This window comes from Musa acuminata, chromosome BXJ3-5 (assembly GCF_036884655.1).
Source record: "Musa acuminata AAA Group cultivar baxijiao chromosome BXJ3-5, Cavendish_Baxijiao_AAA, whole genome shotgun sequence".
Lineage (NCBI taxonomy): Eukaryota > Viridiplantae > Streptophyta > Magnoliopsida > Zingiberales > Musaceae > Musa > Musa acuminata.
In genome coordinates this window covers 42,548,020-42,560,991 of record NC_088353.1, presented here as the reverse complement: position 1 = coordinate 42,560,991, position 12,972 = coordinate 42,548,020, and the positions used below count along the sequence as shown (strand labels likewise).

The 12,972-nt window shown below is 39.4% G+C and overlaps 2 protein-coding genes across 4 annotated transcripts; both read left to right on the top strand.

Moving 5' to 3' along the window:
• Nucleotides 1-51: 51 nt before the first annotated feature.
• On the top strand, nucleotides 52-2,810 carry LOC135638317 (large ribosomal subunit protein eL38z/eL38y-like). The gene is made up of 3 exons (XM_065151404.1): nucleotides 52-192; nucleotides 537-720; nucleotides 2,607-2,810. Exons 1-3 carry the CDS (start codon nucleotides 190-192, stop codon nucleotides 2,627-2,629), a joined length of 210 nt encoding a protein of 69 aa, XP_065007476.1. The 5' UTR covers nucleotides 52-189; the 3' UTR covers nucleotides 2,630-2,810.
• A 2,767-nt stretch (nucleotides 2,811-5,577) lies between these two features.
• Nucleotides 5,578-12,953, top strand: LOC103986400 (uncharacterized). Of its 3 annotated transcripts, none has more exons than XM_065152227.1 (6): nucleotides 5,578-5,925; nucleotides 6,006-6,298; nucleotides 7,336-8,309; nucleotides 8,833-9,105; nucleotides 9,535-9,626; nucleotides 11,712-12,953. In XM_065152227.1, exons 3-6 carry the CDS (start codon nucleotides 7,362-7,364, stop codon nucleotides 12,613-12,615), a joined length of 2,217 nt encoding a protein of 738 aa, XP_065008299.1. In that variant the 5' UTR covers nucleotides 5,578-5,925; nucleotides 6,006-6,298; nucleotides 7,336-7,361; the 3' UTR covers nucleotides 12,616-12,953. The 3 variants fall into 3 exon arrangements, with proteins under 3 accessions (XP_065008299.1, XP_018682314.2, XP_009402685.2); XM_018826769.2 differs by having other exon boundaries at nucleotides 5,578-5,929; XM_009404410.3 differs by having other exon boundaries at nucleotides 5,578-6,298.
• Nucleotides 12,954-12,972: the final 19 nt, after the last annotated feature.

Here is a 12,972-nt window from a genome sequence, read left to right as displayed (position 1 = left end):
GATTCGGTTTCGGTCCGTTGTAGCGGACCAAAGTTTGAAGGGCATCCATGTAAATAACTCCATTGAGAAAATTAGGGTTGTTCGTCGCCATATATTAGCCGACGCTGGTTCCCCCAACGTTCTAGGGTTTTCAGTGAACGGGTGAGAGGTGGAGAGACGACCGTTTTTCCCTCTGATCATTATATCGAGATGGTACTTCTTCTAATACCTTTAGTTCCAGTTTTAGAGTACTGATAGTCACGATCTGTCGGATTAATGAATCATTGTAGTTGTTTTGTTGATTCATCCCGTAAATTTGATGTCTCGTGCGATTCTTCTGAGAGACTGTATTCCTTCCCGTTCGATTGTTCTCTGTGCATTTGGCTTTGAAGTCTCATTTGTTATAAAGATCTAAGTTTGGTCGTTTTGAGTTCATCTGAAGTCATCCTTCTTCTGTTTGGTTGTGGTTTGGTCCTTCTTCCCGATCGCTTTAAGTTGTGCTAATTGTTAATTAATTTTAAGCTCAAACCGTAATTTTTGTTTTCGGGTGTTCACAGCCGAAGCAGATTCATGAGATTAAGGATTTCCTCCTCACAGCGCGGAGGAAAGATGCGCGTTCCGTGAAAATAAAGAGGAGCAAGGATGTTGTCAAATTCAAGGTCCGCTGCGCCAAGTACCTCTATACGTTGTGTGTGTTTGACTCCGAGAAGGCAAACAAGTTGAAGCAATCGCTTCCTCCGGGTATGTGGTAGCGTATTCATTGTTCATATTAAGTCTTTGTTTGTGTCATTCTTTTATGAGATTGTGGAATTGTCATTTACATCTAAGTACACAGTTCAGCACGGCAGAAGCAGACAAATGCTCAAAGAGCATATGAAATATCTATTTGCCGAATGATGCATGTATATGAATCAGAATATTATATCTTTATGTCTTTTTAGTATCATTTATATGTGGATCAAATTTCATCTAGTACAAAGTCTATTTGCCATGCAAATAATTTACATGAATCAGGTGTCAAATTTCAAAATTATCTTTCCTAGTAGCATGTGTGGGCACAATTTTGTTTTGTGAAGGTTGTTTCTATATAATATTAAACTGCAATAAGCATAAGCTGCATCTTTTGTTAGCTATTGACACAGACACTAGAACAAGCCATTATTTTGGTCTATTGAGGTTGGACTAAATGAGTTCATTCTTGCCATTGATCACTGTTGAGGAAAATACTATTAAAAAATCTGTCATTAAATCCTTATTGGTCCCAACTGAGTGAGTCATCATCATTCCTCCGGAAACATGTAATCACATTTATACACACATTTATACATCTTCCTGTTCATGTGCAAATTATTTTACTAGATTATACATATTTGTCCTCAATGTTACTACCACTAATACAACATAATCATATTTCTAGCAACATGAAAAATCCATCTACTATTGAATTGAATTTTTTATGCAATTGAACAATATATGCTTCGTTTTAGTTGATATGAAGAATTATCATGGATAGGTGAAAATATGTTATTTATGTCTTTGAAAGGGCATTTTCTGTAATTGGCCTAATTGATAGGCTTAATTGAAGTTTGATACTGGTTGGCACCTTATGTCTAACCATATCTGGAGCTTCATTAAGATATCTACCTGAAGTATTAAAATCTCAGTATGGTTACAATATCCATCGAGAGCTGGATGGGTATGGTACCCATGCCAATCATCATATCATCACCCATCTCTTGTTATTGTTTCGCTTCCCGCAGCAAGCTCGGTGTTTTTATTGGACCAGGTGAAATTGTTTACTTCATGTACTGGTCCATGGTTGGACCAAAAAAATACCCGGCCCTGTTGACTGTTATGATCAAAATTAAAATCTGTGATCGACACTGTCTTGCTATGCTTGTTCAGATTTTATGAAGCAATGGATCTTTATTGCTGGAACAACCAGCTAACTGTTGGTATGACTAGGGGCATGGATGCTTTCACCTCCTAGTGATATTTAAAAAATGCTATTAGCAAGCACTGTAAATAGTTAGCTGTTTGTAGAACAGTAATCTTTATGGATGGGGTGGATGTCCAGAAGCTAGAAAGATCTGAAAATGTCTACCTAAGGTTTGTGACCAAAGAGTTGTATAAATGCACCCTTTGATATAAGGATTGAGAGTCTTTGGTTGTGGACTTTAGGCAAATATTATTATCAACCAGCTGTATCGCAAAAAAAAAAAAAGCTTACAAGTGTTGCCTTCTGGCATCAAATTTTTAAAAATATATACAAGTTATGATTGCCTCATATTGCTTTATGGTTTTGTCCAAGAAGCTGTAGGGTGTAAAAAATGTGGAAAGAAAATGAAACATATATATATATATATATATATATATATATATATAGAGAGAGAGAGAGAGAGAGAGAGAGAGAGAGAGAGAGAGAGAGAGAGAGAGAGAGATGGTTGATTTTGTTTCTAGTTTATTTTATTACCTAATGTATCAGAAAACTGTAGGGTCCATATCTCACAGCTCTTTGAAAAATGTTATGGATGTGATAATTGTTCAAATATTTGTTCAAGTAAGAAATCCTCTTGAGAAGTAATAAGTTGAGTGCATATATTGATTTGTCATGTGTAATGTTGCAGGTCTGAGCATCCAAGAAGTTTGAGATTGAAGCTTCAGCTTGTTAGTGAGGTTTCTGAACAGTGGCTGAATTCATTCCTCTTGTTTTCCCAATTATGACTTCAGTTCTATATATCAACTATTATCTACTCTGAATGTTTGAGGAATGCTGGTAGTAAACGAGTTTTGATATTGGTATGAGATCCTAATTATATCATTTGCTCCAATTTATTGCCTATATTTCAGTATTTGCATGCTGCATGTTATAATCATTACGAGAAGTTGGTTTGATGAATCTTATGTCATACTGGACAAAATGTAATTCCAATCTGGAAAGTCTGGCATTATTTTAATATATTTGGCTTTAGTCCATCCATTGATTTATTTGTCTTGTTTTGGGTTGGTTAATCAGTTTGTAGTATTGAGTCCATCAGTCAATTGGGTCGGGTGCAGTCATATGTCACTGGGGCTTGGTCTTTAGATAAATTAGAGTAAATTTCGCTTGAACAAGTAAACAATCCCTGTCTTACATTTTTCTCTCTTCCTCTCTCATCTTTTTAAGATGATTGCATTTTGGTGATCTTTATTGGTTTATCGAAGATTTGGGGACTTCAGATTGGGGACTCCACATATTCCACCCCCACCTCTTTGATCCATATTTTTGGCATCTTATTACAAATTTATATGACTATCTAATATGACAGTGGTATTCAATCATGTGAAGTGGTATGACAGTGAAGCAGCTCACTGCTTAATGATATCTAATACCATGTTTATAATAGAAGTAGAAAGAAAAGGAGAAAGATATGATCTTGTGAGTAACATAATTTTTGAGATTAATAGTTTCAGTGCATCAGATGTCAGTCAATATGAGGTTTAATGGAGATCAATAATATCCCACATTATTGTGGAATATATATGGTTGGTAATTATGGAAGGATTAAAATTATATTTTTCCAAGCATTTTCATCTCTTCACTCAAAATGATTGGGCTACTGTCTGGAGTCTAATCTTCACCAATATAATCAATTCTTTATTTGGGGAATTTTCTTTTCTGTTTGGTCAAGAATAGGATGAAGTACATATGAAGAGTGCTTAGGATGAGTAAGAGCACACATTAGAAGAAAGTTCTGACCAAGTGAGGTTTCACTCACATGTGAGGTGGGTCCATTCCTTTAGATGAGGCAGTTGTCACTCCTATTAGAGCATGTCCATTTAGCAGACAGGGAATGGCCAAAGGTAGAATCCAACTTGTGCAAAGTCAAAATTTGGTCAGATCTAGATATGAAGTTTACATACATAGAATGACTGCAACATCTGCCCCAGTCACACAAATTTGGATAGAAAGATAGAGAGAGAGAGAGAAGTAGTGAGCTTTGTTCAGCAGCCTTTTACACTACTGCCTTCCAAAGGCTTTTTTCCCCTCTCTCTCTCTTGCTTGTTGTCTATTGGAACACATTATTAGGAATCACCCTTTTGGTGTATGGCTTTTTAGTGCTTTGTGCAGCTTGTGATTAACCTATTGTGTCATCTACATTTAGTAGGGAATGTTGTCTGACAAAACTCTCATTTCTTTGTTCTCAGACAATAATACATCATACCTTATCTAAACATCTGAATCTCATTATTAGGGTTTAGGGTTGAATTTTTATATTACTTGTACAAGAAAGGTATTAAATAAAATAAAATACCTCAATAAACAATAATCTTCATGGCATATGGTGCAGTGTATCTCTTGTACCAGATCTATGAAAAAAGAAAATAATGAAAACAATGTTTACCCTAACAAAAACAAAAAAGCAAAAACACATGCAAGAGAATCCAGTGAGAATAAGATGCATGCCAGTTGTGTCCAATGGGAAAGTCTAATGCATGCACATTCCAACTCACAGCAGTATAATTCTGATCATAGAGGAGATCCCGTCACTCTCTGGTACACTGACCCCTCCCGTCTCGCCCCGCACAGGTTCAGCCGCATGGGGTTCCCGTCGCAAGGTATCCTCACCGCCACCAAGCTGGCGGTCATTTCTTGCCGGCATCGGCTGCTGCCGACATGCCATGCAACCCCTCCCTCACACACTGAGCTACCATCGCATCGCATTGCATTGCATCATTAAATAATGCCACACCAATCATCATCAAATTAAAAAAAAAGAACTCACAAGAAAATGTGTCTTTTCTCTCTCTTCTCCCTTGGAATGTTTAAACTCATAAATAATAATAATAATAATAATAACAATAATAATAATAATAATAATAATGAAAAATATCTTATATGGATGTCTAATAAATCTTACGTGTCGACGCTTAATCATATTCAACACAATACTTTCTTAGCACATAATGTTTATGATATCACTGAACTATTCAGGTAGGTCTTCATGTTCGAATAATATCTGATGATTCAATGTAACTATCCACGATGAAATAATTATATATTACATTCATAAAGGGTCCCAAATCATCCATCCGAAATTTTTTTTTTGGCAAAAACTCTAAATACAAATTGTTATAAAAAAATGTCATCAAAATCTTTATCAATGATATTAGAGTCGATCATGAGTTCGAAGCATGCATCTATCTCATGCTATTTTATTTGATATTTCATCATATTTATAGAATATTTTTCTTTGGGTAAAATTTTTTATGTCAAACATAAATCAGCTTTTACATGGGAGATGTTAGAATACATAAATATGTTGTATCATTTCTTAATAATTTAAACTTTTGAGATTCATTATAATCCAATCAAATTTTTTATTAAAGAAAAAATCATATTGGATTTTGGGATAAAAATCTCAGGTAAAATAACAAAATCCATTTTGTGATTTTGGTGACTTGGCACATCAGAGAGCTACACTGATCCTTTCTCTACAACTTATTCCACAAATAATTAATCCTAAAACAAATTCAAAAAATCCTTTTGTTTTCCTTTTTCTCTTCCTTCCTCACCACCTTCTTGTTTTGTCTCTGTTATGTCATTGGCATGAGTGAGAAGAGAAGGCTCCCAAGCTGATATCTCAACCAATGTGATGGAGTGACACTTCATCCACCTCTCATTCCACAAATAATTATCTTAAATAAAATTCAGAAAAAAATCCAATATTTCTTCTTCTTCTTCTTCTTCTTCTTCTTCTCTCTCTCTCTCTGTCATCTTTTAACTTGTAATTAATGTGCAAGCAGCTTTTCCTTGGAATGGGAGAGCACAAGGAATCAGTTCCAGAAAACCTTTGAGTTGTGTCAGCCTTCTGTTACTGCTCTGCCCATCAATCACTGCTCCCCATATACAGAAACAGAGACAGAGAGAAAGAGAGAGAGAGGGGCCAATTAACTCCCTTCAAGGCAGGTTGGGTTGTGTGTCCGAGGCACTGCTTGACCCCTGTTGTTCTCGCTTCCTCATTCGGGCATGTGATCGATTGCAGATTAGCTTCATCGCAGTACGAGAGCGCAGTGATCCACCCCAAAAGATCCTTCCTTTGGTCGTATCACGCCACGGGGAATAAGATCGATTTATGCTCATCTTCCCCCTTTGAGCCACTGTGTCCCACGGGATTCGTGTTGTGAATCTTTAGGTTCTTTTCCACCCATCAAGCTCCGGGACAGCAGGTTGATCGGTTCCTCCACGAGAAGATTGCGGAAAGGAATCGCCTTCTTTGGTCCGTCTCCGGCTCCTCGGCTCCCGTCGTGCGAGCTTTCCTCCCGAGTTCGTACAAAGGTTGGTTTTTGTTGGGGGGCGGCGGCCTTTTTTCTCCTCGGATTGGTGAAATGAAAGAAAAGAGTTTCTTTTTCTTTGTTGATTGATTGCATGGGTTTTCGTCCTTGAGATCTGCAAAGTCCGTTTCTTTCTTTCTCCTTTGTTGTTGGATTTGGGATAAAAGATGTCGAACTTGTTGAAAGATTGCATCTTTTCCTTGAGCAAGAACTTACAACTGAGTTGTTGATCCAATGGAAATGGTTTCTGATTCCAGATTGGGTGTTTTCTTTTTGGATCTCAAGAGCCAGCTTGTGCTGTTTCATCTAAATTGATTTCTTCTTTTTCTTTCACCATCGCCTCTGTTTGATGTCTTCTTTCCCTTCGTTGTATTGGCTCTTTCCAGTGCGTGAACGAGTATGCTTTGCGGGCGCTTCTCTTCACCTTGCTACTGAAGTCTCTGGTGTTCAATGCCTCAACTCCCCGCATATTGCTCTCTTTAGACTGTAGCTATCTGCTTTCACTGGAAGCCTGCATTATTCAGTTCATGGATTGGAATGTCTCGATTTACTTTCTGATTAATGGCATGATGAAAGTTGTGATCTCTGAAGTTTTGTGTCTGCAAAACAAAGGGTGTTTGCTCACTCTCTTTTCCATAGAAACAGTAATACTTACTGATAACCTAATTATGTAACTGCAAGATGTGTTCTTTCCATAGTGTGAAATGCCACTTTCAACATTTCAATCTTTGGTGATCTGCATTCCAAATTAGGTTCATTGAGTCTTTCTTGTACATCAGTGCTTGTTGTGACTAATGAGTTCTCCCCAATGTCTTCTGCTTCTCTCCATTTCTCTCTTGCAAGTTTCATTTCTCTCCACCCAAACAGGTCAGAAATCCCTACATACTGATAAAGACTGGTAACAAGTCATGAGTTCCATCACTTTCATAACTCAGATCCAGAATATTCAGAATAGCATCCCACGTTAAGGCCAAAAGACTAGTTAATACAATGTGCATTTTTTCTATAAGCAAAATTTGAAATTTCTCTACTTTCTTGCAGAGTAATGTGCTTTTGGATTGCGGCAAATGGCTTCACTGGTCCCAGGTGTGCTCATCAAGCTCCTCCAGCACATGAATACTGATGTTAAGGTTGCGGGAGAGCATCGGTCATCCCTCCTCCAGGTTGCGAGTATTGTTCCTGCCCTTGCTGGAAGTGATCTCTTCACCAACAAAGGCTTTTATCTTAAGGTCTCTGATTCTTCCCATGCAACATATGTTTACCTGTCCGATGAGCACAATGACCTCATCTTGAGTGATAAGATACAGCTAGGCCAATTCATTCATGTAGATCGCCTCGAGGCAGGCTCTCCTGTGCCGATTCTTAAGGGTGTGAGGCCACTTCCTGGTCGTCATCAATGTGTTGGGAATCCTGAGGATCTCGTCGCCACCAGTTCTCTTAATTTCCTTAATGCTGAGAAACCGAAGCCATCCAATGACTCAAAGTATAACAGTAGCACATCTTCTGAAAGCGAAAAGAGCAAATTGGGGATTTCCAAGTCAAACATTAAAGCCCAGGAGGTGGAAAAGAAAAAGTCTTCACTTACCAAGTCAAGCTCTGTACTCTCAAAACAACTGGTCAAAGGCAAATCGGAGAAGAAATTTGCAGTCACTGCAAGGTCAAAATCAATGATCTCAAGAACAATACCTTCATCTCCAACAAGTGTCTATTCTTTGCCTGGATCATTTGAGAAGTTCTCCAATGAAGTCAAGAAGCACGCACGAGCCAAAGGTCTAGAGAAGCCAGCAACTTCAAGAATGGGTCTGTTGGAGAAGGCAGCTTCTGTCTTGAAAGTGACCACTGCTGGTAGGAAGTCTTCTACGGGGAACTTCTTGGGAAATTTGGTGCCGAGCATTGAGTTAGGACCCAAAGCTTTGAGAAAGAGCTGGGAGGGGCATATGGAATCCAAGGGCAGAGATAGTTCTACCTTAAAAGCAGCCAAACTTGAGAGAAGATCTGAATCTAGGAGCACTTCTGTGAGTTTATTTTCTGAATTGATCATAATTCATATCTCTATATATTTTTGTCAGTTGTTATTGATCTCCAGTATATTGTGGGTTTACTAAAGCCTGTTGCCATATCTGTTTTCTTGCATCTTTTATAGTAGAAATAAACATGTAAAGCTACTTTTATGAGGAAAAGATTCTGATGTTTTGATTATCATAATCTCTCTGCTTACGTAGAAGTCCCACCGGTGGAAACTTTGTCTATTAATTAACTGGTATCATCTGCATCTCCATAGAACATAAGTGGATTTCTCGTGTGTAACTTTTGGGTTGCACAGTAAAATGATGAAGGCAATCTTGCAGATATTATTTTAGATAAGAATGGCAATCGATGTTTATAGAGTTCCAAGATATGATCACCAATCTGTGCACCATTACATCACCCAAAACATAAGAGCCGATGGAAGTTAGTTGTACTTATTTTCTGGATATTTGTAGTGGATAGTATTTTCCTTGGGTCCCTTGCATTTGTTTATTGTTTTCTAACTTGCAGGCTCCTCGACAAAAGTCATCAACAAATGAGAAACTGTTACCTAAGGATGACAGCAAGATTCAAACTCCTGTGAAGAAAGGCATTGTTAGTGCTGCTGCAGAAGATTCTGATAAAACAGTTAAACATCGGCCTCCTGTCTTAAGGAAATCTTCAGAGACCACTAATGGTCTAAATCTTGTAAACTTAGTCAAAGTTGTTCCTTCTAACAGAAAATGGACAGATGGTAGTGTTTCTTGGCAAACTCTTCCATCATCTTTGGCAAAACTAGGAAAGGTATGTTTCGTGCTAATATTATTTGATATGACAAACTTAGTTGCTTCTATTATTACTCGATCTGACAAAATTAGATTCCTTATATTAGTGGTTGTTACATGTTCCCAAATTTGTATGTCTTCTTTAAAAGCCCTTTTCTGTCTTTATTGATGTATAAAACAAGTTATCAGCTATATTGTTGGCTGTTTCAAACTGAACTTATTACTTTATATTTTGGAAAGGGCTATTCTAGCCATAAACAAAAATTGTCCATCTTATGTGAAGTTATGATCAGGCTTTCACATATGTTACCCACCCGAGTGTCACTTAGGCACTGCTTATGTGCCAGGAGGCCAACTTATCAACCATCCCCTCTGGACAACCATGTCCAGATAATTTTAGGAATAAAAGAATCTCAGTTAGGGCTTACAAATAATTTGTAATTTTTAGGAGCTTTTGAAGTATAGGGACGCAGCACAACTGGCTGCTATTGAGGCTATTCAAGAAGCCGGTGCTGCAGAGAGCTTGATTCGGTGCCTGAGGTAATTACCCTCAAATGCTGTTGTGATTTTTATTATACAGACTATATTTTGGCCATCAAGATCTCTGTTTATCATAAAGATATTTTGTTATATGTTATGTAGAGTTGCTGCTTGTATATTCTTTTTTTCATTATGATATAGTTTTGTATTTAGAAAATATGCTTTATATTTTTATCTTAAATTGTGGCATATGTGCATTTAACATGAATTTGTGACGGAATGCTTCCCATTGTATTTTAGAATAATTATTGATGAATTTCTCACATGATAATATTGTTTTGATGAACTGTACCATGACAAGTTTCTTGATCATCGGGAGATTAAAATATTAACTGCTTCATAAGCTTTTCCATGAAAACTATTCGAGCAAATGTTACAGTAACAAGTCATTAACTGCTTTTTGTTAACATTGTACGGTTTCTTTTAGTTTCATTTACTATCAGGTTTGCTGATCAACCATCTTGAAATGGTAATTTCACTCATTACATTTACGGTCAATTGTGAGGTTCTTTGGGTTTTCTTAGTTTCAGATTGACATTAGCTTATTGGTGATCATATTTGTTAGATCTGTATGTATAATCTTCACGTGAAGATTTAGAAGCTACTCTGTAAAATTCTCTGTTTTTTTCTCTCTCCTGTTATCAGTGCTATGCTTAACACTGATTCAAGTCTGACATCGTTAGGACTGAAAAGCTATGATTTGTGTCTAAATGCAAATAAATGTGCAAGATTGCTAAATTGTGTTAGCGTGAAAGGATATTGAACACTTAGTAGGCTGAAGTTTTCCCTTTTTCATCATTTATATTATCATCGGTAGGGAAACTTCCTAGGCATCGTGCCGTTGGTTTCTGTGGCTTTAGCTTTATATACATCGTGGGAAAGAGTGACAGGTTTTATAGTAAGATTTCCCTTGAACATGTTATGAGAACAGATATAGCGATGTCAATGGAGGTCTGCTTTGACAATGAAATCATGTTGACGCCCGAGTGAAACCTGCTAGGCTCTGGCAGAATCCCAATCTTGATTACTCTCATTCTTAGATACTGAAGAATAAGTACAACCTAAAAGTTTGTGCACTTCCATGAATTTGAGAAGGGGACCTTGAGATGATTTCACAAACAATTTGTCATAACCATTATGAGAGAGCAAATCATTCTTCTTAGGATTTTAAATAAAAGAAAAAAAAAAGAAGAAGCTTTGAGTGCAAAGATAGTGTCCAACATTCTAAACTTGTCACTAAGGAACTATTGTTCATAGAGTTTCATATTAGCAGTTAGTTTACTCTCCTGCAGTAAATCGGTAGATAATCATATACCTACTGGTTTGGAAGATTGTGCATTATACATAAATATATATGCAGCAAACAATTCTATGGAGGTGTATACTAAGCATCATTTCTCAAAGTTATCAAGATTCCCTAGACCTTGGCCAAGGATGCCTCCTCAGGCATACCAAATGGCCTTTTGGCATTCTAGATCTGCTCTAAGTTGAGCCCCAGCTGTGTAGGTGATCTCATTTACTGATCTTGGAGAAACCAGCTGTTGCATGGTGACTTGGAGGTCTTTCTAGTCCTGTTTGAGTTTAAGGAATCCATTCTATCAGAAACTTGGGACTGGATTTTTAGACAACTCATATCTTTGGTTTCAGTTTTGATCTTTAATTATAATTCAATTGTTCTCATAATTTTTCTGCCGATATCCTTCTGTATGTAAACTATATGTACCAGCTGAAGAACTAAATGCATCGTCAGTAAGGCAAGCGAGATGGTTCAGAAGATAGAGAAAGCAAGTAAGATTATATTAGAATGACAAGTGTAGATAGATATACTTCATCCCAAAAGCTCCATAGAAACAACTGACTTCTTGTTCTTGTAATGTAAATCTATGCATTGTGGATATGTAGTTTCTTCTTCTGTGTCAGACAAGTAGTTGCTGATCGTAAGATTTGCCATAGATTGATGTGCTTGTCATCTTCCAACTGCTGTTTCTTCTCTCTCTCCTCCCCTCGGGGTGCAGGAGATGATCTTTGTAGTGTGCTGCCATCAACATACTCCATTGATTGCTTGTTTCTTTGTTCCACTCACAGTATGTATGCGGAGCTGAGTGCCACTGCTAAGGAAGACAACCCGCAGCCGGCCGTCGAGCAGTTCCTTGCCTTCCACTCCTCCCTTTCCCGTGCTGCCATGGTCACCGACTCCCTCTCCAAGACTATGTCCCAAACTCCGGCAGTAGCCTCACCGGACGCACCCCCAGGCGTTGACGCCATCCCGGAAGATGCCCTCAAAGTCTCCACCGGCAACCGCCGCCGTGCTGCCTCCTGGGTCAGCGCCGCCCTCGCCACCGACCTCTCCCACTTCTCCCTCTACAACCATAAGTCCTCCACCGCATCCTCGGCCTCTCCGGCGGTGGTCGTCCTCGAGGGTCCATCTAAGACCGCAGCTGCAGCAGCGTCTCCCGCGAAGGCCTCCCCTCAGTCTAAACCCAGGCCGTCCCCGGCATTGGCGTCAGCGACCAAGGGGAAGGCGCGGGGGACTGCGCCACCGCCGCCGCCGCCGCTGGAGTGGGAGCGCGGGGCAGGGCTGGAGGAGGGGGCGGAGCTGGCACGGGCGCTGAGGGAGGATGCGCGGGCATGGTTCCTGGAGTTCGTGGAGCGGTTCCTAGATGCCGACGCGGCCGCGCCGGTGCCGTCTGACCGGGAGCAGGTGGCCGCAATGCTGTCGCAGCTAAAGAAGGTGAACGATTGGCTAGAGGCGATCGGCAGCCAGCGGAGGGAAGGGGAGACCGTGCCGGAGGCGGAAGCGGGGGAAACAGAGGGCGGCGAGGGTCCCAGCAGCGGCGTGCCGGTGGAGACCATCCAGCGGCTGCGGAAGAAGATCTACGAGTACCTCCTCACCCACGTCGAGTCTGCCGCCGTCGCTCTCGGCGGCGGCGTCCACGCCGCGGCGCCGCATCCGCCGGCGGCGCCCGGAGGCCGGCCGGGTCGGAAGTGATGACAGATCTTGGACTGCACGAATCACGAAGCCGGCGAGGACCAGAACCTATTCTTTCTGTGGAATTCAACTCATTGGATCACGTGTCGGGATCCTATCGTATGGAAATGCTGTTCTGTGATCCAAGTTATTGGAGTGGATCATGCTAAGGGTGTATATAGAGTCATTCTTTGGTCTTTGAGTGATAGCCATCACTATTTAATTTAATTTCTCATGGGAAGCAGAATTAAATGGTTTGTAACTCTTTTTTTTCCTTGTTTTTGATGAACTAATTTATACTTATTAATTGTACTTATTGGTGATGAGAATTTGGAGGAGGTTTATTACCATTGCACTCATACACTTTGGTATTTGCAA